Source organism: Hemicordylus capensis, chromosome 6, assembly GCF_027244095.1.
Source record: "Hemicordylus capensis ecotype Gifberg chromosome 6, rHemCap1.1.pri, whole genome shotgun sequence".
NCBI lineage: Eukaryota > Metazoa > Chordata > Lepidosauria > Squamata > Cordylidae > Hemicordylus > Hemicordylus capensis.
In genome coordinates this window covers 37451502-37478854 of record NC_069662.1, presented here as the reverse complement: position 1 = coordinate 37478854, position 27353 = coordinate 37451502, and the positions used below count along the sequence as shown (strand labels likewise).

Here is a 27353-nt window from a genome sequence, read left to right as displayed (position 1 = left end):
GGGCAGCCTTGACCCCCCCACCCCCCACCCCAGAGAAGAGGGTGGCAAAAAAAACCCAAGGGCAACTGGTTGGCAGTGGTTAATTTATCAAAGGAAAAAGTGTGTGCCACTTGGCAGCTTAAAGCTGCCAGGAAACTCTGATTTGGAAGCTCCGACTCCAAAGTATATGGGCCACAATAGGTATGAAGAGGGGGGAAACATTCTGTACATGGTCAGAGGGATTTCACGTATTCCAGGCCTCCACTGGTCATACAGATCAGGTGGAATATGGGTCTAGCTGGGGCTTGCGCTTGCATTTTTATTATACTCAACCAAGCTGGGTCCCCAGATGTTGCTGGACTACAGCTCCAATCACCCCCCAGCCACAATGGCCTTCAGGCCCAACAACATCTGGGGGCCCAAGGTCAGCTCTAGACATAGGGCAGGCAGGTTCAAACCCTACTCTAGCCTATATGTGGACACTGCTCCGAAGCGGTGTCATTTCATGTGAATGGCATGTGTATTGCAGGAGGGCTGGTCTTGTGGTCGCAAGCATGAAGTGTCCCTCAGCTAAGCAGGGTCTGCCCAGGTTGCATATGAATGGGAGACTAGAGGTGTGAGCACTGTAAGATATTCCCCTCAGGGGATGGAGCCGCTCTGGGAAGAACATCTAAGGTTCCACATCCCACCCCCCGCCTGGCATCTCCAAGATAGGCCTGAGAGACTCTACCTTGGAGAAGCCACTGCCAGTTTGTGTAGACCAGGGTTTCTCAACGTGTGGGTCCCCAGATGTTATTGGACTTCAACTCCCATAATCCTCAGCCCCAGTGGCCTTTGGTTGGGAATTATGGGAGTTGAAGTCCAATTACATCTGGGGACCCACACGTTGAGAATCCCTGCTGTAGACAATGCTGAGCTAGAGGAACCAATGATCTGAGTCAGAATGTGGCAGCTTCCTATTGCAAAGATCGAGAAGAAGCCAGGTTCTCATGACCAAAAATCAGGGTAAGAGGAGCGTCCAGCCAGGCTCAGAGTCAAAGCCCTGTGCACGCTCCAGGTCATGGGTTAGCAAAAAATAAATAAATCGGGAAACAGGAGGGAAGTCATTGTGTGCTAGATACGATCTGGCATGGGACGCGCTTTTCCTCCACCCTCGATACAGTGCTGGGTGCCCAGATCGTGGCAATCACACAGTCAATTCCCCCTCCTACCCCAATCTTTGCCAACACACAACCACTGGCGCCTGTCTCAGCAATCCTCCTACCCAGCTGCCAGTTGTGGAAACAAACCCATTTCATCCACCAGCCTCTGTTTCCCTTCTGTAGAAACAGGAACCTCTTTTGTGGGGCTGCAAGGTTAGAAATGCTGTATTTATAGCTGCAATTAAATGCAGTGTTAACACTGTGACCAGACCATGTGGCATCTGGGAGGAGGCGATGCTGGGAGCACAACACAGAAGAAAAGCAGGTTCCACAAAATTAAGCTCTTACGCGAAGCCATGCTTACAAACACCCCAGATTCAGTGCCACCAGAATAAAATTATACCCATCTGCATCCATCAGCTTATTTTGCCAGATTTGTTTTGCTTCCAGGACTCAGACAAACTAGAAGGGAGGAAGGTTGGCAGAGAGTGGGGAGGAGGAAGCTGATAGCTAACTCCTTCCACTGGGTCTCATAAGAACATAGGAAGCTGCCTTCAACTGAGGCAGACCACTAGTCCATCTAACTCAGTATTTTCTACGCAGACTGGAAGCGTCTTCTTTGAGGCTGCAGGCGCGAATCTCTCTCAGCCCTATCTTGGAGCTGCCAGGAAGGGAACTTGGAACCTTCTGCATGTAAGCATGCAGATGCTCTTTCCAGAGCAGCCCCATCCTCGGAAAGGAATATCTTCCAGTGCTCGTGCATGTAGTCTCCCATTCAAATGCAAACCAGGGCAGACCCTGCTTAGCAAAGGGGGACAATTCATGCTTGCTGCCACAAGACCAGCCCTCCTCTCTCAACAGCAAGCCAGCAGTTGTCACTTGGAGTACAGCTATGTGCTGTCAGCAAACTGACCGCACAAAGCCAGAGACGACATCTTGGGAGGAGAGCTGGTCTAGTGGTGGCAAGCATGAATTGCCCCTTTCCTAAGCAGGGTCTGCCCTGGTTGAATTTGAATGAGAGACTACATACATGAGCACTGTAAGAGATTCCCCTTTGGGAATGGGGCCGCTCTGGGAAGAGCACCTGCATACTTGCATGCAGAAGATTCCAAGTTCCCCCCCTGGCATCTCCAAGTAGGGCTGAGGGAAACCCCTGCCAGCAACCTTGGAGAAGCCGCTGCCAGTCTGTATAGACAATGCTGAGCTAGGTGGACCAATGGTCTGGCTCAGTATATAGCAGCCCTCATAAGAACATAAGAACAGCCCTGCTGGATCAGGCCCAAGGACCATCTAGTCCAGCATCCTGTTTCACACAGTGGCCCACCAGATGCCGCTGGAAGCCACAGGCAGGAGTCGAGGGCATGCCCTCTCTTGTGCTGTTATTCCCCTGCAACTGGTACTCAGAGGCATCCTGCCTTTGAGGCTGGAGGTGGCCTGTAGCCCTCCGACTAGTAGCCATTGATAGACCTCTCCTCCATGAAGTTATCCAAACCCCTCAGTGGTTCCTATGACCATTTGTTCAAAGGTCCCCAATATAGCAGCAGCCAGTGTTCACTGTAGTAGGGATTCCCAGATGTTGACTACAATTCCCATCATGCCTGGCTGCAATAGCTTTTGGCTAGGGGTTGTGGGAGTTGCTGTTTACTACATCCGGGAGTCCCTGTCACAGGGAACCCTGGTAGGCAGCCACGGCTGCTAAATGAGCCTGGCTACACCCAAGATGGGTGTGGCCACAGGACACTTGGCCTCTACCATACTTGTGGGGTTTAAAGTGGAGGGGGGATATATTTCTGACACCAAACACATGAGCTTTGATAAACAGTGTTTACGAAAGTTTACTTGCATCAATACCATATTATTGGATGGCTTTTTTTTTTTCATTGCTTGTGTGCCTGTATATGTGCCTGTGTATTAAGTGCACCATAAAGTCTATATCTACAGATCCATATGAAACACCGAGCTATACAAAGAGATTACATGGTTGCCAGGGGGAGAGAGAGAGAGGGATTCTGCATATTTACATATCTTAAGTTTCCCGTCCCGTGATGCTCCTAGGCTTTAAGCCTGTGCATGAGAGGGTTGGGGAGGAGTTTTTTGGTGGGAAGAATGAATGAGAAGCGGGGGGGGGAGCTTTGTCGCTCTGCAGATCTCCCACCCAGAACTGCCCACCACCACCACCACCTGCAGTCTCACGGCCTTGCTCCCACGTCAGCCATTCATGACACACAAGGCAGCCAATTTGCTATTTGTGACGCATTTAACTTATTGCATTTTAATCCCACCCTTCCTCCATGGAGCCCGGGGCAGTGTAGATGCCACTTCCCCTCTCCCATAACCTCACAACAATCCTCCAAGGTGGGCGGTCCACCCACCATAACCCAAGGTCACCCATCAAGCTTCACGGCCGAGTGAGGATCTGAGCCTGGGTCTCCCTAGTCCTAGTACAACACTAACCACAACACCACACCGGCTCTCCCTGCGACAGCCTTGTTCCCGCGAGAGAAACACGAGCAGGGAGTCATTTCCCCAAGTGGCGTAGCACGAAGCTACTGAGGGGACTGAGGGGGAAATCAGGCTGAGCAGGGAAACAGCACACCAGATGAGCTGGAGTTGGCAGGGAAAGACCGACGGCTCTGGAAACCTCCCAGGGCCAGACCAAATGGGAATTCAAGCCACAACCAATCTGCTACAGAGCAGAAGCCCAGAGCCACTCGGCTGGCCTGCCTGAGGTCTGGGAATAGAATGCGGCTTGACCACAGCCTCTGGCAGCTAGGTCACGGTTCCCTCTAAGGCGTGAGCATGTGCACACGCTCACAAGTTTTCTGATCTCTGCTCAGTTCATTTTAAATCCCGCCGAGGTTGAATCCGGAAGGTCCCACTCTGAATGCAGGTGTGCACACACTGCCTTGAGACTGCCGCCCAGAACAAAACTCATTGCTCGGGGAGATGGAAAAAATGTAGAGGGACCACTGGCCCAGGTGGACAATGCACACAGGTCATAAGGGCCAGAACTCAACTCTCTCAAGCCACAGCCACGAGGACATATTGGTAGCTGGGCACGGGGCTTAATCCTCGGCGCTTCACATGTAAACAGGAGGAGAAAGGGCCAGCACAAAGGGCACCCCGAGACGCAGCAAGTGAGAGGACGACAGGGACGGGCTGGCAGGGATCTGGCAATGTGAAGCTGAAGGTGTTCACAGTTGGTGCAAAGTGCACAAAGTGCCTCCAAACAAACAAACAAAACCACACACCCACAAACACACACATTATATTGGGCAGGCTCCCCCCCCAAAAAAGGACACAGGAGACAAGGCAATGCCTGGGCAAACTGGGCTGGCGTTCTCCCCAAAGGGCTTTTCAATATTGCAGCAACTCCTGTGCCTATTTTAAAATCAACAGAACACACACACGCACACACACACAGGCCCCCCCACCCCACGTGGTGGAAGAAATCAGAAGGGAGCTCCTGCCTCCCTCACGCGGCCTGGCAGTCGGAGTTGGCAAACGAAAGCAACTAACGGAGTCCCAAGGCGCCACGGGGAGAGGCCAGGGCAGGCCGCTACGGTTTCTTCAGCCTGCCCTCCTTCACCAATCTCTCATTGAGCTGGCAGAGCTGCTTCAGGAAGCCGTCGTTGGGGCCAATTTCCCGCTTCTGCCGGACGGCGCTCACAGCAGTCTTGACATCCATGTTCTGCCGGAGCATGAGGTAAGCGATGACGAGCGTCGGCGAGCGACTGTAGCCCTCGCGGCAGTGGACAAACACCCGGCCTGTTTGGTGAAAGGACAGACAGATTAACTGGCACGTTCTGTATATGTGCACAACAGCATCTCAAAACAGAGAGCTAAGACAGGGTTTCTTAACCTTGGGCCCCCAGGTGGTTTTGGACTACAACTCCCATCATCCTCAGCCACAAAGGCCATGTCTGGGGATGATGGGAGTTGTAGTCCAACAACATCTGGGGGGCCAAGGTTAAGAAACCCTGAGTGAAGAGATTTCAAGGGCAAACTACAGGTTGTGGACAAGGGCACGGAAGAGAGCCCCAAGAGGAGTCAGTGGATTCCCACTGTAAAAGGGAATCGCAGATCAGGGCTGTTGTGTGAATAACAGATGGCATACAGCAGAGGCTCCCAACCTGTGGTCCTCCCGTCCCGATGTTGCTGAACTACAACTCCCAACCTTTCCCAGCTACAACCGATTGTAGCTAGGGATGATGGGAATCATAGTCCAGCAACCTGTGGAGGCCCACAGGTTGAGGACCCCTGCTGTACAGGAAACACTTGAAAAGCTATATTTTATTTATATGCTTATTACTACACTTGTATCCCGCTTTTCCTCCAAGGAGCCCAGAGTGGTGAACATGGTTATGTCTATCCTCACAACAACCCTGTGAGGTAGGTTAGGCTGAGAGGTACATGACTGGCCCAGCGTCGTGACTCATGGCTGAGGGGGGGATTTAAACTCAGATCTCCCTGATCCTAGTCCAACACTCTAACCACTACATCACACTGATGTAGTTTAATATAATCATATTATGATTATATGATCAGTCTTCAGCCATTAGGAGAGGAGAGCTGGTCTTGTGGTAGCAAGCATGACTTGTCCCCTTAGCTAAGCAGGGTCTGCCCTGGTTGCATATGAAAGGGAGACTTGATGTGTGAGCACTGTGAGATATTCCCCTCAGGGGATGGAGCCGCTCTGGGAAGAGCAGAAGGTTTCAAGTTCCCTCCCTGGCTTCTCCAAGATAGGGCTGAGAGAGATTCCTGCCTGCAACCTTGGAGAAGCCGCTGCCAGTCTGTGAAGACAATACTGAGCTATATGGACCAATGGTCTGACTCAGTATATGGCAGCTTCCTATGTTCCTATCCTTAACCATTAGCCCCAGTTTCTGTGATCTTCTCTCCCCTGCCTTATTTTCCTATCTCCTTCCCCCTGCCACAGAGCACATGAGCCATACTAGCTGTCTTCCGACACTATACTGTAAATATACTATCTGTACACTCATAAAGGCTTTTTGTGGGAATGATTGTACCTGCATGCATTTTAGAAGTGACGCTGGGTACAGGCCCCCTGAAAGGCAAGATACAGAGGAAGTGGACTGTTCTACCTCCGTTCAACACAACATGTGAATAACTGTACCAGTGGACAGATCTGTAGCTATGTACCGTACACAGATCATACAACTGTTGAATATAACATCTAAATAGAGTTAAACTGAGAGAGTACTGCTATACCAGAGTACAACATAGGGTATGAATAACTCTGTGTACAAATCTGCATACACTGTATGCAGATTAAACAAGTGTTGAACACGATGTATGAATAGGGCAAGTATTAAATCACACGAGGTGTTTCTGTCCGCCATCTTCAGAACACAGATTCTGATCGAGGAACAGGGGTCTCCACCAAGAGCAGAGGTCGCCAAGGCAGTAGAACTTTTCCCCATCATTCCCTGTCCCTTTAGAGATCACAAGTGGCAGCTAAGGGGAGTAGCCGGACTCCGCCATAGGGCTGAGGGAAGGGAGGGGCAGGGCACTGCCTGGTTTCCAACGTGACGTAATTCAACCCACTGCTTTTTGCTTTTCACCTTAGGACATCGCAAGACAGAGGTGGCCAATCTGGGACTCTCCTGGACTACAACTCCCATCATCCCCAGCCACAAGGCTGATGGACACTGTAGTCCAACACCTGGAGAGCCTCAGGTTGGCCACCCCTAGCTCAAGAAATGAGGTGGAGGAAAAGCTAGGCTGACCAGAGGCCATTCATAGCCACAAGGCTGAGGGGGAAACCTCAAAGTTGCCTTTCACAGTATTATTATTATTATTACATTTTATATCCCACTCTTCCTCCAAGGAGCCCAGAGCGGTGTACTACATACTTAGGTTTCTCCTCACAACAACCCTGTGAAGTACGTTAGGCTGAGAGAGAAGCGACTGGCCCAGAGTCACCCAGCTAGTATCATGGCTGAAAGGGGATTTGAACTCAGGTCTCCCTGGTCCTAGTCCAGCACTCTAGCCACTACACCACACTGGCTCCCTCTCCCCACAGGAAAGCACAGAAGTCACTGGCAAGTTGAAAGTGATCTTCCACAAGCCAACAAAAACAGTAGTGCCCTTGCAAGATTAACAGAGGAGAGATATAAATGACACACATTTAATCCTCCCACGCTACCTTTGATTCTCACCCACACTTCTCACGTCCCTTAAACTCCACCCTATGCACAGCAAAAAAGAGAGAGTCACAGAGATAAGCTGCGAAGGATCACAGAATTCTGGAATGGGAAGGGGCCAAAAGGCTCTTCCGTCTGAGACCCTCCTTCCACCAGCTGTGCAGTCCATGCCCTCAAGCAAATGTGTCATTAGCAAAGGGCATGAGAGACAGAGGGCAGATTCACACAACTAATGGCAAGTAAAGGAGCAGGGACCATAAGTTCCCAGCAAACACACCCACCCCCATGAAAGCTGCAAGGATTTCGTGTGGTGTGAATCAGTCACACTTCCCTCCAGGGCGTTTTTCACATAGGACTTTTCGCTTGCATCTCCTCCAGAACGGAGGGTGTGGGTTCACATATTGGCCAGATTTGCCCCGAAGTCCCTGTGAGCTATTGCGGAGCACTTCACACACAATTCAGGTTTTTCATTGCACATTAGAATGTGGCCCGGTTTCTATCCAGGGTTTAAAAAAAAAAAGATCTGATTTTTGTGTCGGTTTGGGGGGGCAACTTTGAACTCTTAGTAAAGCCTGCTGTGTGGAAAATGGATCTCTGGATCTTTACATGCAGCACAATTTGTGTTTCTGCAATTATTGGCATCTTTTTCATGGCCCCTTTGTCTCCACACTTTGCACGGTTTCTTTTTTATTTTTCCTCGTGTGGAAAATGCCCAGCAAGTGACATCCGCCCCCCAAGCTCAAATCTTGATTACAGATGTTGGTGGTGGAAGGAGGTGCAGCTGGGGAACTGGGCATTGATGGGTTCGCCCGACACAAAATTGTTAGAGGTTGTTGATTTTTACCCACAATAGGTAAAACAGCAGAGCACTAAGGAATGAGCACACACTCCAGTTACAGAGTAGGTAGCAGAGGATGGTTCGGATATTGCAGCTATTTAAAGAAAACACATGGAGATCCTTGTATGACTAAACACTAAATATTTATTGGTTAAATACACTTAGATAGGAAAGACCTATCTCTAATCTAAAGGACTACATAGTGGATAGGTAAGGAGAGAGAGAGAGAGATGTTTCCATCTGCTCTCTAGGAGGAAAGAAAGGATTGTGACTCAGCACAGGAAGTCAGTTCAGGGGTCATAGAGTAGGGACAGATAGGGAGACCCTGACTCACTGTCTCTACTCCCAATGCCCCTAGTGGTCATTAGGACAGTTGGTGCAAAAGGTCGATGCACTGGAAGTTCATCTCCAACAAAAATGCATGCAATTTATAGCTTGTGCCATGAGTGCATGGCAACTGGGAACTGGCAGTTGCTGCCACCTTACTTTTAGCTGATCAGAGCCGAGCCAGTTGAAGGGAGCAGAGCAGCTCTGACAAACTGTTGGAACTGACAAAGTCTGGGACAGACCTGACCTATGGAGTATTTATATTCAGGATTCCCAGCCAATCAGGATCCAAGAGATCTCCCGAAAGGGAGTGTTTTGCTGCTTTCCAGGACTTCCATGCTGTGAGTGGTTTTCAGCAGGAGTGGCGAGGCTGGGAAAGAAAGGGTGTTAAACCCTCTCACTGCCAACTGTTTTTTAATTCTAAACTGCACCCCAACTGCACACATACACACATGCTCACATGGTTTCAGATGCTTTTTGGCAAGGAACAATATGCCTCTGGAAGCCTAAACTGTGCAGATGGGGGAAATTTGGAGCAGAAAAAAGGCCAGTGGCAAAAGAGCTAAGTGCTGTCTCCCTTCACACCACCGCCCACTGTTTCTCTGCTCAAATTGCACCCTCCCACACCAAAGCTGCTTTACTTACACACACACACACGTTCCATTGCTCATATTTGCATGGGATGTATACTTTGCCCTTCAGAGTAAAACAATGTATTTCAACTTGAACCACGTTATATGGACCAGGCCTGCCTTTCAGCCATTATCACTCATGCAGAAGAAGTCCAATTGTGCACACAACCCAAGCCACTGCAATATTTTTTAGACCACCGGTGAATAGGATTGTATGCCATTCCAAAAAGCACGTTCCAAGATCCCTTGTAATGATGCAGAGGGCACAGGGCATGATGCCTGGATTGTACGTACCTGTGTACCAGCTCCCCTGCCAATACTGCAAGGATGCTGGGAACATTTGAACCCAGACTTTGCCTTCCAGCCTAAAAATTCACCTTGGCTAAGCTCAACAGAATATGCTTCACAAATTGTGCATTTCATCGTTCATCTTTGCACCTTGCTCTGGTTCTGGATGCCGCGTCGTTAGCAGGAAATGGCAGAAGTAGCTGCCGCACATGTGTATGCCGCCCGGCCCATGCGCCGCCACCGCCCGCGCGTCCTCTTCACACACTGCGTGCGCATGTTGCATACGTGTTGTGAGCACACAATGGCCAGTGTGCGCATGTGGTGGCAGCAGGCGCATGCACGGCAGCTACTGTCACCATTTCCTGCTAACGGCGGGGGCAGAGACGGCAAGGAGGAACGCTGCCGCCCCCAAAACTTTGTTGAAAAACGGAGCGCCGGAGGGGGAAAAGCGATGGGAGGGGTAAGTACAACACCCCCCCCCAACTCTTAAAGGAAGACACGCCCGCCCCCCCGCACCAAACCACTGGACCAGGCCGCATCCAAACCAGTTCGGAGGCCTCTAAAATGGCCTCCGGACCAGTTCGGGCACATCCCTACCGCCGAACCAGCTGTCTGCCATGTCATGCACATCCTTATCTCCAAGACTGCAGGCAGGAGTCTCTCTCAGACCTATCTTGGAAATGGCAGGGAGGGAACTTGGAACCTTCTGCATGCAAGCATGAAGGTGCTCTTCCCAGTGGGGAATATTTTCAAGTACTAACATATAGTCTCCCATTCAAATGTAAACCAGTGAGGACCCTGCTTAGCAAAAAGGACAATTCAGGCTTGCTACCACAAGACCAGCTGTCCTCCCTGTAGACCAGCTCTCCTCCCTACACAAGGGCAGCATAAGGCAGGCTGGGATGGCATTCAGGATCTCACTGGGAAACTCCGATAAGGGGCTATACCTCTGGCTCAACTGGACTGCATCCAACAAACGGAAATATGGGATTCTCCGCAGCACCAACTTCAAGTTCTCTCCATATCTCAGGCTAGGGAAACCTCAAGTTCCCCTCTATATGTGAACCCAGCGATTGTGTTGAAAAGCGGGTCCCTTGTTGGGGTGGGGGAGGAGGAGTCTTACCATCTTTCTGGGCTAATGCCTTCTCAATGAAATCAGCTGCCTCCTCAAAGTAACGGCTGAGGTTGAACTCTTGGGTGTCATTGGCCTTGATGCCATGGTAGGTGATGCCGGTGCCTTCATAGTACTCTGCGTTTGTATTCACGTGCATGAAAGACTTGCCCTCTGCTGCATTCAGGACGTGGGTGATACCCAGGCGCTGCAACCGCATAACATTCTTGGCTATGAACCTAAAAAAAAAGAAAAAAAGTTAGGTTGGGAAAGAGAGAATAATTGGGTTTCAGGGAGATCCTGGGAAACCTTAATTAAAGCCTTGCCTTTGAAATCCAGAGAATCATTACTTAATTTGGTCACAGAATCTGGTTTTAATTATATAGGAACCGAATGCTGCTATAAAGAGAACCTGTATGTAGTGGTTAGAGCAGGGATAGGCAACCTTAGCTCTACAGCTGTTGAACTACAACTCCCATCACCCCCAACCAAAATTTACTGGCACAATTTACTGAGGCTGGGGATGATGGGAGTTGTAGTTCAACAACAGTCAAGGTTGTCTCCCCCTGGGTTAGAGCATCAAACAGAGACCAGGGAAATCAATGTTCAAATCTCCACCCCACCATGAAGCTCACTGGCTGACCTTTGATCAGCAGTTATTTCTCAGCCTAACCAAGCCCACAGGGTTGTTATGATAACAAAGTGTAGTAACCCATATCCAGGTATACTGTTCCAAGCTCATAAGAGGAAGGGTGGGGTGAAAATGTGAACAACTTTAGTTGGCCCAAAAAGTGGCTCATAATTTGCAATCATGTAAATGTTGCATTTCTGGGCTACTTTCAGGGCATATTTAAAAATAATTCATATTACCATTTGATGCTGCCTCCAAGGTAGATCATCAATGGCATGGAAACGGGTCAGGATGTGTAAGTGATCGTTCAGCATCTCCTTTGGGAAGCGCTGAACTGGCCTGGGTACCCACAGCTGAAGTGGTTTGGTGGGGCAGGGCGCGGTTCCCTTAAGAAGTAGGTTCTTACCTGCTCTGCTTCGGTTTCGCTGCTTTTCTGGGCACAGTGCTTGTGCTAGCAAAGGCTGCACGCAGCGGCAGCACTGTTCCCTGCAGCCTGCACATGTGGTGCCGGCATGCACATGGCTACCGCCACACATGCAGGCTGCAAGGAACAGCGCCACAGCTGCACAACACCTTTGCTAGTGTGAGCGCCACGCCCAGAAAAGTGGCGGGGCGGCAGCGGAGCAGGTAAGAACCTACTTCTAAGGGAACTGCTCCCCGCAAGGGAAGGGCATGCAAAGATGCTCCATCTGGTCCTAGGGTTGGACCAAGAGGCCTTTTGATCCCTACAGCTTGGATGTGCTCCTGACTTTCCTTCCCCAGCACTGCCAGAAGCAGCATCGGTGCCAAGAAGCATGCAACACTTGGAGTGCACCAGTTAGCATTTTTTAAAAAAACAAAAAAAACCTACAGGAACTGTAACGATCCTGTAGCACATCCAATGTCACATCTTCTTCCGCCTCTTGTTTTGACAGGAGCTGTTGGCTCTCAGAGTGATGAGACAGCTTTTTGGTCAGGAGCAACTTGTATATCGCAGAGAAGAGGAAAACCAAACAAGGTGATATTCAGGACAGCCTTGCAGGTAAGTCCTTCCAAGGACACACCAGGGTTCTCTCTAATTTTTTTCATTTGTATGTGGAATGAATTTTGTTCTGGGAGGCAGTCTCAAGGCAATGTGTGCGCACATGCATTCAGAGTGGGGCCTTCCTGATTCAACTTGAGTGGGATCTAAAATTAACTGAGCAGATATTTTAAAAATTGTGAGCATGCACACGTGCACATGCCTTAGAGGGAACACTGGTATACACCCCAATCCTATGCCCATTTACACACGAGATGTCCTGCTAAATTCAGTGGGACTCGCTCCCTATTCATTAAGCAGGTTTTGGGCTGACACTTCTCTATTTTCATTTTCCATCTGCTAAGCTCTCCTGTTTCTATGGTGTAGGGCAGGAGGTTTCAAACTTGGGTCCCCAGATACAATGGTCTTTGGGGATGATGGGAGTTGTAATCCAAGTAGATCTGGTGAGCAAAGCTTGAGAATGCCCGGTTTAGAAGCCCCCCGAGGTGGAACAACAATTGTAACTATGGCTTGTCCATTTAGACATTGCACTGAACCATAGTTAAGCTCTCTTATCTATGGCTTGGTGCGATATCTGAACTGAGCCATTGTTGTGGCCTAAAAGCCTTGATGAAGAAACCCGTAAAAGCAAGACACATGCTCTAGATTAAACCAAGGACAACTAATGGCTCTGGAGACAGAGAAGGAGAGACAGGGCTTCTCTGCCACCATCCCCAAGGAAGGCCGTGGAATCTCGCCTGCTCTAAATCTGGAGTTCACCCCAGCAAGGCCTGTAATATTACTCCAGCCCCCAGATCAATTTTGCCCTCTCTAGAATATTACATATGCAAGTGACTGCTGCCAGCTAGTGAAGTCTCAACAGCTTCTTGGTATGGCTGGAAATCAACATCATTCTTATGCCAATGACCTCCAGCTGTGGGGGGAAAGGCAAAGGAAACACATATATACAGAAACAGAACATTCCGAAACAAACTGGACCACAAACAGCCTGGCCATTTCTCCTTCCTGAGCACAGAGATACCAAAAAACCCCAGAGGACCTTGAGGCTCTGGCATTCTATTTAATTTGTTTCCTTTCTATCCTGCCCTTCCTCTAAAAACTCAGGGTGGCACATGGGATTTCACCTCCCACCCCCACTCCTTATGGTACTTACTGCTCCAGGCAGGAGACAGGCGGACAGACTCCCATCCACACAGGAACAGCAATTCGCATAGTTTGACTTTTTAAGAGACTCTCAACGTGTTTTGGTTTTCTTCGTTCTCCCGCAGTCCTGGGAATGGTGCAGGTGTCCTAGGAATTGTAGCCTTTTCTAGGGCTTCCATAGTGGCCCTGGAAAAGACTACAATGGCCAGGATACCCATGCCATTCCCTGTACACCAGAGGATGTACAGACACCAAGGGTCTTTGAAAACCACACAAGTCACTGCTCCCTCACCATCAGGAGTTCACCAATCTGTCTGCTGCCTAGGCCAGTAAGTTAGTACAGGCGTTGGAGCACACACAGGAGGGAGAGACCACAGCTGCTACGTAAAGTGTGCCGTCAAGTTGGTGTCGACTCCTGGCAATCACAGAACCCTGTGGTTGTCTTTGGTAGAATACAGGAGAGATTTACCACTGCCATCTCCCGTGAAGTATAAGACGATGCCTTTCAGCACCTTCCTATATCGCTGTTGCCTGATATAGGTGTTTCCCAGACTATGGGAAACATACCGGGGGGGATTCGAACCGGCAACCTCTGGCTTGCTAATCAAGTCATTTCCCCACTGCACCATTAGCTGGCTCAGCTGCTACAAACAGAATCTTAAATCAATAGGCAGCATCTCCTGAACTCCAGTTTCTTAAAACAGGGCAGATTCAGACAATAAAGACATAGTTGAGTCACAAACACAAATGCAGTATCTGCCAAGCCCACATGCTCCCTCCTCAGGATGGACAAAAACCAATGATTTAATCTTATTATGTCAAACATAGAAGAAATAAGCCAGATTTAGCAAGCCTGGCTTTGTTTTTCTGATATTCTGCCCTTATTACCACATAGGAAGCCACCTTATGCTGAGTCAGACCATTGGTCCATCTTGTTCAGTATTGTTTACACCAGGGCTGCACAACTTCAGCTCTCCTGCAAATGTTGGACTACAACTCCCATCATCACTATTGACCACTGTGGCTGGAGATGATGGGAACTGTAGTACAAAAGAAGATGGGGAGGGCCAAAATTGTGTTTCCCTGGACTACACTGACTGGCAGCATCTCACTAAGGTTGCAGGCAGAAGCCTTTTCTAGGACAGCTGGTCTTGTGGTAGCAAGCATGACTTGTCCCCTTAGCTAAGCAGGGTCCACCCTGGTTGCATATGAATGGGAGACTAGAAGTGTGAGCACTGCAAGATATTCCCCTCAGGGGGTGGAGCCGCTCTGGGAAGAGCATCAAGGTTCCAAGTTCCCTCCCTGGCATCTCCAAGATAGGGCTGAAAGGGACTCCTGCCTGCTTCCTTGGAGAAGCCGCTGCCAGTCTGTGTAGACAATACTGAGCTAGATGGACCAATGGTCTGACTCAGGATATGGCAGCTTCCTATGTGTGGAATTGAGCTTGGGACCTCCTGAATGCAAAGCAGATGAGCTACAATCCTTCCCCATTATACTTTCTTATGATTTCACAGTGCTTCATTAATCAAGAATTAGTGTCCTTGAGTAACAAGATTCCTCATGAAAGAGCATGCCTTTATTGCTCGAGTCACGGCCTTCTTGAAAAGGGGCTTTTTCTTAGATCAGCCAAGGGGAACCCAGATCTCAGCCTGGAACAGACAGTGGTGGTTAATCTCAACCTTTGCCAAAATTCTACCTACAACTCACATGTTCTTCAGGCTTTCAGAATGGCTGGTGTTAAGACTCTGGGCTCAAGCATTTTCCATTTGCCTTAGAATTAAAGGCAGGCAGGAGCTGTTTTGATACAGGCTATGCTCTTGGATTTCAACCCTGGATAGGCTAGGAGTGTTTACCCTGTAGGAACACACCTCTGGGGATTAGAGGGCATGAAAAGGAAAGGAAATCTTATGTCTGCAGAACGACCATCAAGAACACATGTCCTTACCTGGCTCCTTTGATGTCTGCACCAGATGCATGGGTGATTTTTGAGACCACAATAGGTGAACATTCACCTAATAAGCGCTAGATCATTTGCATCTGCCCCTTCTACTTGCTAATGCTGCCCTACCTTCAGTATGCAATTAAAAAAAAGTTTGAAGCCTGTAAGAGAGAGGACGACCAGTCCCTTAGGATCAGAACACGAGTGCAGGTTGTCATGGCAACAGTTCTGCAGACTTCGTTGTCCCAGCACCCCCAGTCATGGGGGGGGGGTGTTTTTTTGCTGCTGGGCAGGAATTTTCCTTTGGCTCCAAAACCTGCCGATTTCTATCCAAAGGGGAAGCCGATGATTATTGATAAATGCCTAAGAAGATTTGTGTGGGATGCCATTCATTTAGATGGCTTTCAGGGAAATTAAGCTGACCAGTGGCAGTTAGCAGGCCTTGACAAATTTTCTTTGGATCTAGGAGCCAGCCCAAAAATTTGGGAGCCAGACAGTGGACACTTGACAAAATTACCAGACTTAGTGATAAACATTGTGGAGAAGGGTAAATGGGCTTCTGTTATTCCACTTTACAAGTAACACACTTAAAACTGAAATAGGGTTGTCTGGGACAAATAGATTTATTAAACAACTCTACCTCTGAATATCCTAGTCTAGTAGGCACCACAGTTAAATTTCTAGGCAGCATGGCTCCCTGGCACCAGGGATTTGTCAAGCCCTGCTTATTAGCCATGGTAACTAGAGAGAAACTCTAGGTTCAGGGGCAGTGTATCTGTGAATACTTGCTGCTGAAGTATCAACAGGGAGGGGGTGTTGTTGCCTTTATATTCTGCTTGTGGGCTTCCCAGAAGCACTTGGATGACCACTGTGGAGAATCAGATGCTGGGCTAGATGGAATTTCACTGGATACAGGAGAACTCTTCTTCTTATGGCAGTATCTAGCTCATGGGTTCTCAACCTTGGGTCTACAGATATGGTTGGACTACAAGCACCATCATTATCTGCCACAATGGTATTTGACTGCGGTGGCAGGGGATGATGTGATTTGTGGTCAACAACATCTGCAGACTCAAGGTTGAGAACTCCCTGAGCTGGAAAGTTGGGCCTGAATGTGCAAGATGTAGGCTGAAATTCCTGCTCTGGCATGAACTCAAGAGCTTAATTTGAGCTCCGACCTAGAGATTCATTTTAGTGCTATTTGCTATAATACTATATATAAAACTAGAATTATGCCACATGAATGGCTGAAATAGATGTTTGTATTGTTACCCAAGAAAAATAACGCAAAGAACTGTTCAGAGTACAGGACTATAAGCCTCATGAGTCACGCATTAAAAATATTCCTGAAGATTATCCACAGCAGAATTTACAAGAAGCTGGAGATGGATATAAGTGAAACCCAGTTTGGGTTTAGAAATTGAATGGGAATAAGAGAGGCATTATTTGGAATGAACATTCTCATACAAAGATGCCTTGATATGAACATAGACATCTATATATATTTCATAGATTATGAAAAGACCTTTGATAGAGAGCTCCATGAACGACTCATGGAAATACTGAAAAGCAAGATCATCAATGACATGGACATTCTTATAACAGGAAACCTATATTGGCATCAAAAGACTGTAGTCCGTGTAGATGGAAAAATGACAGAAGAGATTGACATTCAAAGAGGAGTGAGGCAGGGATGTGTTCTATCACCTGCATTATTCAACATGTATTTTGAAGCAATATTTATATTCAACATGTATTTTGAAGCAATATTTACCGAAGCACTTTTTGAACAACAAGGTGGTATTATCATCAATGGCAAAGCAGTAAATAATATTCGTTATGCAGAGATACTGTCATGCTAGCAGACAACACAACCAATCTGCAAAATCTTATAGAATGCATAAATGAAGTCAGTGTAGAATATGGGTTGAGAACGAATTTGAGAAAAACTAAGTACATGGTCACCAGCAATGGGCCTCTCATTGCAAGAAACCTAACAATCAACAACACCCGAACTGAAAGAGATTCACATTATAAATACTTGGGAATATGGTTAAATGAACATAATGACAGTACACAAGAAATAAATACCAGGATTGAAATGGCAAAAGAGGCTTTTGTAAAAATGAAACCTCTGCTCTGTAATAGGGATTTCAGTAGAGAACTGAAAATTCACATGGTGAGGTGTTACACCTATTCAGTCTTGCTTTACGGAATGGAAGCTTGGGCACTTAAAAAGAATATGAACAAACTAGAATCTTTCGAGCTCTGAATATATTGACGTAAATTAAGACTATCATGGGTAGATAGAATTACTAACAAGGAAGTTTTGAGAAGAATGGCAAAAGAGAGCGAGCTAATAACATCAAGAGAAAAAAACTTGAATATCTTGGCCATGTTATCAGAGGGGGGAAATATTCCTTACTACAGTTAATCAAGCAGGGAAAGCAGGGGCATAGCTAGGGGAGAGGGGGCCCATGTTCTCCCCCTCTCCGGTGGCCCCTTGGAGTGAGTGAGATAATGAAGAAAACAGGGAGGGGTGGACCTGGAGGGCCCAGGTTCTTTGAACCCATCCACTCAATTATAGCTACACCCCTGAGGGAAAGATTAAAGGAAGAAGAAGTGTCAGAAGACGAAGAACATCCTGGCTGAAAAATTTGCAGGAATAGTTTGGATGCACATCCTTACAACCAGTGACATCCAAAGTCAGAATAGCCTTAATGATAGCTAACCTCTCATAGGACATAGAACCTGAAGAAGCAGCTAGTTGCTAGATGTGAATATATGAAGCAAACAAGTTGTTCTAATAAGAACTATTCAGCCTACTTTCCTTTCACTGTCTCTACAACTGGACTAAATTTGGTTGAACTCAAGGTCCACAAGTTAGATCTCTTGCACCTCAAATGTTCATGCATCCACCATCTTGGATCGGGGTGGATGACATCATTACAAATCACACCATTGAGGTGTCCCTGTGTGTCACTCAAAACTGTACCAAATTTGGTTCAAATCGGTTAGACAGCCATCAAGTTAGTGCACTTGTGCCTCAAAAGTTCACAAGTCCACCATCTTGGATCGGGGTGGATGACATCATCACTCTCTATGCTGTTGAGGTGTCCCTACAACTGTACCGATTTGGTTCATATTGATCCAGGTGTTGCAAAGTTGATGAGAGAGGTTGGACACACACACGGACAGACACACAGAATGCCGGGTGATCTCATAAGCCTACTGGAAAGTAGGCTAAAAAGGCCTGAGAATGCCGCTCCAATTAAATGCCTCTGCAGTACCAATCATGTGATGCTAGATATGCATGATGTTGGATCTTTGCATAATGGAGGAAAGTAGCCTTTCTGGAGAGCTACTGTTACTCAATATTTACAACTTCCACCACCCCAAAAGACTCAGAAGGGGTGGTATGCTTCAATGGTAAAGAGGTGGAATGTGGAGCTTTTAAATTGTTAAAAGAAACAATTTCTACCAGATAGTCTACAAGATAGCAGGGCATATTTGCAGGAGAAGGTGGTCATAGGCAGTCATCTGTAGGCCAGGCTAAGTGGTCCCACACATGCATCCTCAAACATTTTGGTAGTTTATGAATTGTCAGGCACAGAGGAGGGGAAGAATCTTATTATTTATCACTAGTGGCATCATAAGTCCATGACATGCTCACAGTCACATTCTGTGGTGCTCACAATAACTATGATTTAAAGGGGTTGGGAAAGAAGACACATTACATTTTCTCAATGTGATGGGAAATTGTAATATCCCTGCAAAAGAAAGGAATCTGGGTTCTGCTTATGAAATGAAGTACTGAGTATTTATTGCACCAAGAATCTCAAGAAAAACTCCTTTGTGGTTATGATCTCTGTTGGGGGAGGAGATTTTCCCATGCAGAAGAAAAATGATCTATGTCTCATAACCAGGGGGTGTCAAGGGGCATTAAAACAATATTCAAAATAATGTCAGCTCAAGATATATTCATTTAAATATTGTTTCAACACTCTTGATTTCCTACCCCACTTTTTATTTCGCAGATGCCGCTGTTCCCCATCCTGTATTCCTAGTTCAGATGTTTGACCTTTCATTTTGAGCACATTAAAATGCATAGAGTTCACTGGTGCCCTGCTTAGCTAGCAATCCAGTATCAATGACCTTGTCAGCATTTGTACCAATCAATGTCTTCTTCAAACATAATCTTCAATGACTTTAAAAATCCAAACACATACCTTGCTCCTGAAGTGTTTTTTTAGAAATGAAGAGGAGACAAGAGGACATTGGGCAATACATTATTGCGATTCAACGATATTTTGTCCAGTTTCCATTTGCATAATCGAGAGCCACTGAAATCTATAGATCTTCTGAAAGAACTGGGTTCAAATCCTCTCCTGCACCAGTCTCACAGGAGGACCTTAGATCAGTCACCATACATCGCAGGTTCAACTGCCCATTTGAAACAAGGAAATAGTTTATTTACTTAACAGGCTCCATCATGCCATAAGGAATGCATGCCATGTTAAAGGAAGTATAGCTGTGGCTTGGTGCAATGCCTGAATGGCCAACACATGGTAGACATAAACCATGGTTTGAAATGAGTTTACAAACCATGGGTTATGCTAGCTGTGGTTTGACAAGATGCCTGAATACTAGTCATGGCCATTGCTACCTTTGGAGGCTCCTGCATCTAGAGACTGCAGTGTCCAGCAGACTCCTTCACTGAAAGAAAGAAAATGAGAAGAGACGAGCAGCTCTAAACCATAGCTAGCCTGTATGTTTCAAAGTTCAACTGATGATTAGCACAAACCATGGCTTGCAATGATCTCTGGACTCAATCACAGGGCTCCTGTCAGGACCAAAAAAAATTTATAAAGCACTCTGCAATTTAAACGTGCTACAAAAACTGGAGATTTTTCCTGTTAGTCAAAACAATTTAAGATCCTTGCTGTGTCAGATTGGAACCTAGGAAGCTGCTTTATACCGAGTCAGACCATTGGTCCATCTAGCTCAGTACTGTCTACACTGACTGGTAGCAACTCTCCAACGTTTCAGGCTCAGGGAGCTTTCCCAGCCCTACCTAGAGATGCCAGGGACTGAACCTGGGACCTTCTACATACGATACAGAACAGATGCTCTACCACTGAGCTACACCCCCATCCCCAGTGACCCATTCATTTCTTCCACTACCAGAAACAAAACTATGCATGGCGGTTACAACGCCTGGATCTGTGCTCCCAAACATTAGTATATGGACTAAACTTTTCATTTCTCCTACCCGAAGGCAGCACAGCAGGAAGAATGGCCCTTTAGAAACACAATTACTGCAGAGGCTCACTTAAACCACCCCTCAATTCAGGGATTAAAGACTGCTTTAAAATAGTATCTCATCCACGCGTTGAGGGGTGGTTTGTACAATTGTGCAGCAGCAGGATGGCACATCAGAGGATGTGGGGAAAGACAGGCATACCCACACTCCTCCCCCACACGATACCTACGAGGCAACAGATGCATAATCTAAACTGGCCCTTAGACATGACTGATTCTGCACAGGATTGGGCTGCCAGAGGTATACTGATCCTACCCTAAGGAAGAGACACGCAGAGTAGGGATGTGCTCCAAGTGTGATCTGGCGTTCGAACAGCAGGCACCTCTCTTTTAAAACGAGGGTTTACACAACCCCTTTAATGCGGAGGAGACCTGCTCCTCCTCCAATCGCCGCCACTTCCGTTATCCCGGCACTCCCCTCAACTATGCCTAGGTGCGGTCTCCCAGCTGCCCTGTGCAACACTGGTATGCCCGTGGCCTCCTCAGCATGGTTGCTGGCCACGCACATGTCTGACGCACATGCGTGGAGGCCATGTGCATGCTGGCATCATGCAGGGGCAGCTGGGAGATGCTCCGCCAGCACACAGGCATAGCTGGGGGGAGCACGGGGATTATGACAAGGACGGTGATTGGAGGAGGAGCAGGCATGAAACCAATGGGTGAGGTCATCAGGAGATTTGGTGCTGGCTGGGTGTTATCAGTACGCTGATGACACCCAAATCTATTTCTCCTTTCCATCTTCAGGAAATGGCACTCATTCTCTAAATGCCTGCCTACAGGCAGTAATGGGCTGGATGAGGGATAACAAATTGAAGCTGAATCCAAGCAAGACGGAGGTGCGCATTGTGGGGGCTCAGAATCTGAGGGGTGAGTTAGATCTTCCTGTGCTGGATGAGGTTACACTCCCCCAGAAGAAGCAGGTGCGCAGCTTGGGAGTACTCCTGGAGCCAGGCGTCACCCTAGTATCTCAGGTGGAGGCCATGGACAGGAGTTATTTCTATCAGCTTCGGCTGATTTGACAGCTGCACCCATTCCTTGAAAAGGATGACCTCAAAACAGTGGTGCATCAGCTGGTAACCTCCCGGCTTGACTATTGCAATGCGCTCTACATGGGGCTGCCTTTGTACGTAGTTTGGAAACTTCAGTTAGTTCAAAATGCGGCAGCCAGATTGGTCTCTGGGGCAACCCAGAGAGACCATATTATGCCTGTGTTAAATACAAAGTGCTGGTTATTACCTTTAAAGCCCTGAATGGCTTAGGTCCGAGTTATCTTAGAGAGCACCTTCTTCTGCATGATCCCCACTGCACGTTAAGGTTATCTGGAGAGGTCCATCTCCAGTTACCACCAGTTTGTTTTGTGGCGACTCAGAGGTGGGCCTTCTCTGTAGCTGCTCCTGGGCTGTGGAATGCAGTCCCGGCAGAAATTCATAATTTGAGTTAATTACTATCTTTCAGGAGAGCCCTAAAAACCTATCTGTTTGGCCTGGCCTTCCAGGGTTTTTAAACTACTGTAAACTGTTTTAATTTCTTTTAAATGGGTGCCCTGGTTTTCCAGGGTTTTTAGCTGTTTGAATGTTTAATTGGTTTTACCCTGTTTTCATAGTTTTGATTTTAATTGTTAATTGGTTTTATTCTGTTGTAAACCGCCCTGAGCCATTTTGGAAGGGTGGTATAAAAATTGAATAAATAAATAAATAGGAGGAGGGAGAAATGAGTGTGTGGAATCAAGGTAGGAGGAAAAGCTGGGTAGGACAGCACTATCCTACCCTGCTTTCAGACCCAGCATTTGAGCAAGGTAGGAGGAAAAGCTGTAGGATACTTGTCCTACCCTGTTTGCAGTTGCGTGAATGACCTCACACACTGTCAAAAGTCACTGGGGCGGCCACAATGTTCTCTTAAAAAAATAATCAAGATAATTTATTGCCTTTATCAGGACCTAAACTTGCTTTATGGTTGTGGTCTTCCTAACTAATTCATCTCTCCCACAGGAAAATACCAAGTCAGACCACTGGTCCATTTTGCTCAGGATTGTCTACACCAGGGATTCTCAAACTTGGGTCCTCAGGTGTTATTGGACTTCAACTCCCATAATCCCCAGCCTCAGTGGCCTTTCCTTGAGGATTATGGGAGTTGAAGTCCAATAACACCCGAGGACCCAAGTTTGAGAATCACTGGCCAAGCTTAGGCCCCCCCCATCTGTTTTTGGACTACAACTCCCATAATCCCCAGCCACAGTGGCCAATAGCCAGGGATTATGGGAACTGTAGGCCAACATCTGCAGGAGGGCCAAAGTTGAGCAGCCTGGTCTACAGTGACAGGCAGTGGCTCTCCAAGGTTTCAGGCAGCAGTCTTTCCCGGCCCTCCTTAGAGATGCCAGGGGCTGAAGCAAGGGCCTTCTGCACGCAAAGCAGACGCTCTACCATTTTACAGCAGACCATGTGCACGTCACCCATCCAAATGCAATCCAAAGCAAACCCTGCTTAGCAAATGGAGCAATTCATGCTCACTACCACAAGACCAGCAAACATCCTTGGTTAGGTATCCATGTTCAACGGCCCAGCAATTTAGTCCAAATGTTTAGATTAGACTGAGGTAGGGGCTAAACCCACTTCCTGTCCCTGACAATTTCAGCCACTGAAAATCAAGCCTGCTTTTGATCTTAATAGCCCTTAATAGTTCTGTTTCCTCATCACATTCAAATGTGACATAACATTTGTAACACTTTTTAAATATAGGTATATATCCCTGCCTTTATTTTCCATAGAATTTTGAAACCCTTTTGGGAGGCAGCAATAGATAAAGGCTTTGTTATTAACTACTGCAACATCTTCCGAGGCCATACGATAAGCGGACACGGCCCTTTCCAAAAGGAGCTCACAGCAACATACGTGTGGCTCCCCAGAAGGTACGAGTGGGGCCTAAATTTAGTTTCGGTGGCAAGACATCAGGTGCCTTCAGATTACCCTCTGGGCTGCAGCCTACAAAAATAAAATGCCACTAAGCGAGCTGGCCTGCAAAATGCCACCAGAGCATTCTGCCTTGTCTCTAAAAATGTCTTTATGGAAGAGAGGCCATAGCAAACTGGTAGGCAGCGTTCCCTCCAAGGCATGCGAATGTGTGCGCAAGTTTTTTTAATGTCCGCTCCGTTAAATTTAGATCCCGCTCAGGATGAATCAAGAAGACCCTACACTGAATGCACATGCGCGCACACTGCCATGATACTGCTGCCCAGAACAAAACTCATTCCGCACATAAATAAAAAAAAGATTAAAAGGAACACTGCTGGTAGGGTACATGCTTTGCAGGCAGAAGGCCCCAGGTTCAACTCCCAGCATCTCCACTACCAAAAATCTCACTTAGCAGGGCTGGGAAAGAGCTCTCTCTGCCAAAGGCCGTGGACAGCTGCTGCCAGTCAGGGCAGGCAAACAGGTCTGACTCAGTCGACAGCAGCTTCACATGATACAACTCTGCCAAATGTGTTAATAAGACAGCAATTCTAAGCTCCACCTGCCTCCCAGAAAACAAGACCACAAGGAAGGGTGGGAGGAGTGAGTTAGGATAGTCTCATCTTAAGGCAAAGGCACCCAGGACCCCAACAGCAGCCTCACAGCACAAGGAGAAGCACTGTGGACTCCTCTACAAACATGTCTATAGTGGTACCCAGACTTGGGCCTCAGACATGGTTGGACTACAACTTGTATCATCCCCAACCACAGTGGCCAAAGTCAGCTGTAGCTGGGTGGGGATGATGGGCACTGTAGTCCAACACCATTTAGGGATCAAAGTTCGAGAACCAACGCTTTAGTCAATACCAAAGGTTTCTGGTTTCCTTTCTGAACATAGCTTCCTTCAGACATTATTATAAAGCCCCGCTGCAGCTGTGCACAGCAGGGGGAGGCAGTCTCGCCCTTGCTGCATCACTCACCCACCCATGTGCCCCGCTCCTCATGGTCACGATGGGGCTTGTCTGAAGAGGGGAAAGTTCTCCCCGTGATGGCAAGCACATCCATGATTGTGATTTTAATTTTAAAACACAATTTATTTATTTTTAGAAGAACCTATGTCAAAGATAACATGAATATTAATCATAACCCCATTATATTCAATGAACATGTTGAGCAGTATATGGGGATAAGAGATAACGGACCTGACCAATCCTATTCTGCAGGTGGTGTACATGCAGCACGCATACACACACACACACACACCCTTGCCCCCAACACCTCTCTAAAAGTGCAATTACAAAAAGTAATCAATAAATTAATAGAGCATTTGGGCGGGTGGGTGGAGTAGAGCTGAGCGAGGATGGGTCTGGATATAAATGCAAGGGACAGGGGAGGGGAAGAGTAAGTGAAAACAAAAGTAAACAAAACTTATTCAAGCAATCCTGAGGAAACTTTTTGTGAGTATATCTTCCATTGTAGAAGGGAAACACCTAACATGGCAGCAGGCTGCAGAAGAGACCCCATTTGGGAATATTTTTAGGAAGTTCCTGTATAAGACAGCCACACATGCAAAATGCAAACACTGCAACAACAAAATACAAGGCCTGGTTGCCCAAATGATGAGAAGTGTGTACCTATTATAGTGTGTACCTACTTTCTAAAAATGAAACCTACATCTATCTCTGATGTATTAAGGTTATATTAGACAACAAAAATGTACTTTTACTAGAAAAAGGATAATTAAACAGAATTTTTGTGACTATTAATTTGAATCATTAAAATAAAGTCCTTCTGTGAAGCGATTTAAAATCAAATCAACCCTGGTGCCTGTCATCACGGGGAGGGCTCTTCCCTCTTCAGACAAGCCGAGTGACATGGAAGGGGTGGGACTTCCTCCCCTTTTACCCCACTGTGCACAGCCACAGCAGGGCTTTGGCGTAATGTCTGAATCAGGCTCATGTGTACAGAAAGATCAGGGCCTACATTCAGCCTATTTCTTCAAAGTGTTTTCACAAGACATGCCCAGAACTGCCTGTAAATGTTGCAAGTGCAGATACACAAAGGCCAGAGTACATTCTAGCCAATAAAGCTTTCTCATAACATTTGGAAAACACAAGGAATTCCAAGTCCACTTGTAAGCAGCCCTAGTAGAAACAAGCTAACACTAAGTTCCACAGGTCCTTAAGAGAGCTTAGGATCAAGATGTCAATCAATTAGCCAATCAGCCCCACCGCCTGTCAAAACTACCTAGAAGTCAACATACACATTCAGCATTATCTGAAGAGGATGTCTCTCTCCCCGAATGGAACACACCTGATAGCAGCTGGAGTGCGTGACCCCTGTTTGCAGCCCATGGAGCCCACCCATCTCCCCTACTTATATAGCAATGTGTGTCAAGCAGACTCCAGACTCCAATTCAGTGTCAAACAGAAACCCAGAACATAGGGACCAGAGGCACAGACATAATGCATTTCCTTCAACATTACATGACTTGAGCCTCTTTGCTGGAGATCTGGCTGAGATGAGAAGCTGGGGCAGACTAGCAGGAAACATAGGAAGCTGCCTTATACCCAGTCAGGTCATTTGTCTATCTAGCTCAGTATTGTCTACATGGACTGACAGTGGCTCTCCAATGTTTCAGGAACGAGTCTTTCCCAACCCCACCTGGAGCATTTTTAGATGGGGCTTTTAGCTTGCTTCTTCTCTGGAATGGTGTTCACATATTGGCCAGATTTACCCCGAAGTCCCTGCGAGCTATCAGGGAGCACTCCAGACACAATTTGGACTTTTCACTGCACCTTGAGAGTGTAGCCCAGTTTATGTCCAGGGTTTAAAAAAATCAAATTTTTGTGTCAGTTTTTGGGGGCAAATCTGAACTCGCAGGAAACTCACGGTAAAGCCTACTTCCCGGCAATGCCCGGAATTGAACTTGGGACCTTCTGCACGCAAAACTGCATAGGAGATTGTGTACCTCCAATATTCTCACTATACGGAGGCCCTGAACCAGCTCAAACTTCTCCTGGGTTCCAGTCCCAACTCAGCTGTAGACATAACCAGCTGGCCTTTAGAGAAGTCATTCTCTCTTGGCCTCAGTTCCTCAAACGGTAAAATGGGAACAGCCGCTATTCAGCCCAGGCTGAGAGGACAAACAGGACTAAGAAAGCATTACGTGCATCAAAAGCCTTGCAAATGGAGCTATAAATCCGATCGGTAGAAAAATTAAGTTAACACAACTCAAGCAAACGCCAAGGAAAAGGGTGGGGGCGATATCTCGGTCCTCCACGGAGGCTTCTATCTCTGCTGCTGGGCCAGCTCACAACGGGGGTCGGGGAGGCTCATCCGCTGCCCCTCGAATCCCGTCCCCATCTCTAGCGGCGTCCTTCCCGCTTTCCAGGCCACCCCGCCCTGGGAAAGAGAATCGCCCCTTTGCCTCCTACCCCGTTCATCTTCTCCTTGTTCCCAGGCCTAAAGCCAGCCTAAAGAAGGGGGAGATTTATACTCCACCCCCACCGGGGAACTCACGCGTTGCCCACGTGGATGCGGGGCGCCACCTCGTTGCTGTGCGCGCTGGGGAGGCTGTAGCAGCCGCTGCCGTTGGCCAGCAGGTCGTTCAGCTCTTCCACCGAAATCTGGAACTCTGACATGGCTCGCTCGCCCCGCCGATCTGGGCAGGGCTGCCTCCCCGCTCCTTTCCCGGGCGGCGGGCCCTGCCTGATGGGAGGGGCTCCGATCAGCTGGTGCAGGGCGGGCAACTCCCAGCCAGGCCGGAGGAAACGGAGCTGACGACCGTGTGCCCTGGGCGCGCAGCCAGGAGTGCCCCAAAGACCCTTCACGAGCGGAGCTTTTTAGGCCATATAGACCAGATCGA

General features: G+C 47.6%; 1 protein-coding gene across 1 annotated transcript; it reads right to left on the bottom strand.

The window, feature by feature from the left end:
• Positions 1-2938: 2938 nt before the first annotated feature.
• On the bottom strand, positions 2939-27139 carry DUSP3 (dual specificity phosphatase 3). The gene is made up of 3 exons (XM_053265169.1): positions 27008-27139; positions 10497-10723; positions 2939-4889 (listed from the first exon to the last, which is right to left on the bottom strand). Exons 1-3 carry the CDS (start codon positions 27127-27129, stop codon positions 4681-4683), a joined length of 558 nt encoding a protein of 185 aa, XP_053121144.1. The 5' UTR covers positions 27130-27139; the 3' UTR covers positions 2939-4680.
• Positions 27140-27353: the final 214 nt, after the last annotated feature.

Bases quoted from the DNA above. Each gene is read 5' to 3' on its own strand.
- DUSP3 (XM_053265169.1), bottom strand. From the start codon at position 27,129: ATGTCAGAGTTCCAGATTTCGGTGGAAGAGCTGAACGACCTGCTGGCC. The intron at 10,724-27,007 runs GTGAGTTCCCCG...CTTTTTTTTTAG, and splicing joins CGCATCCACGTGGGCAACGC to GTTCATAGCCAAGAATGTTA. The intron at 4,890-10,496 runs GTAAGACTCCTC...TTCACCAAACAG, and splicing joins GGCATTAGCCCAGAAAGATG to GCCGGGTGTTTGTCCACTGC.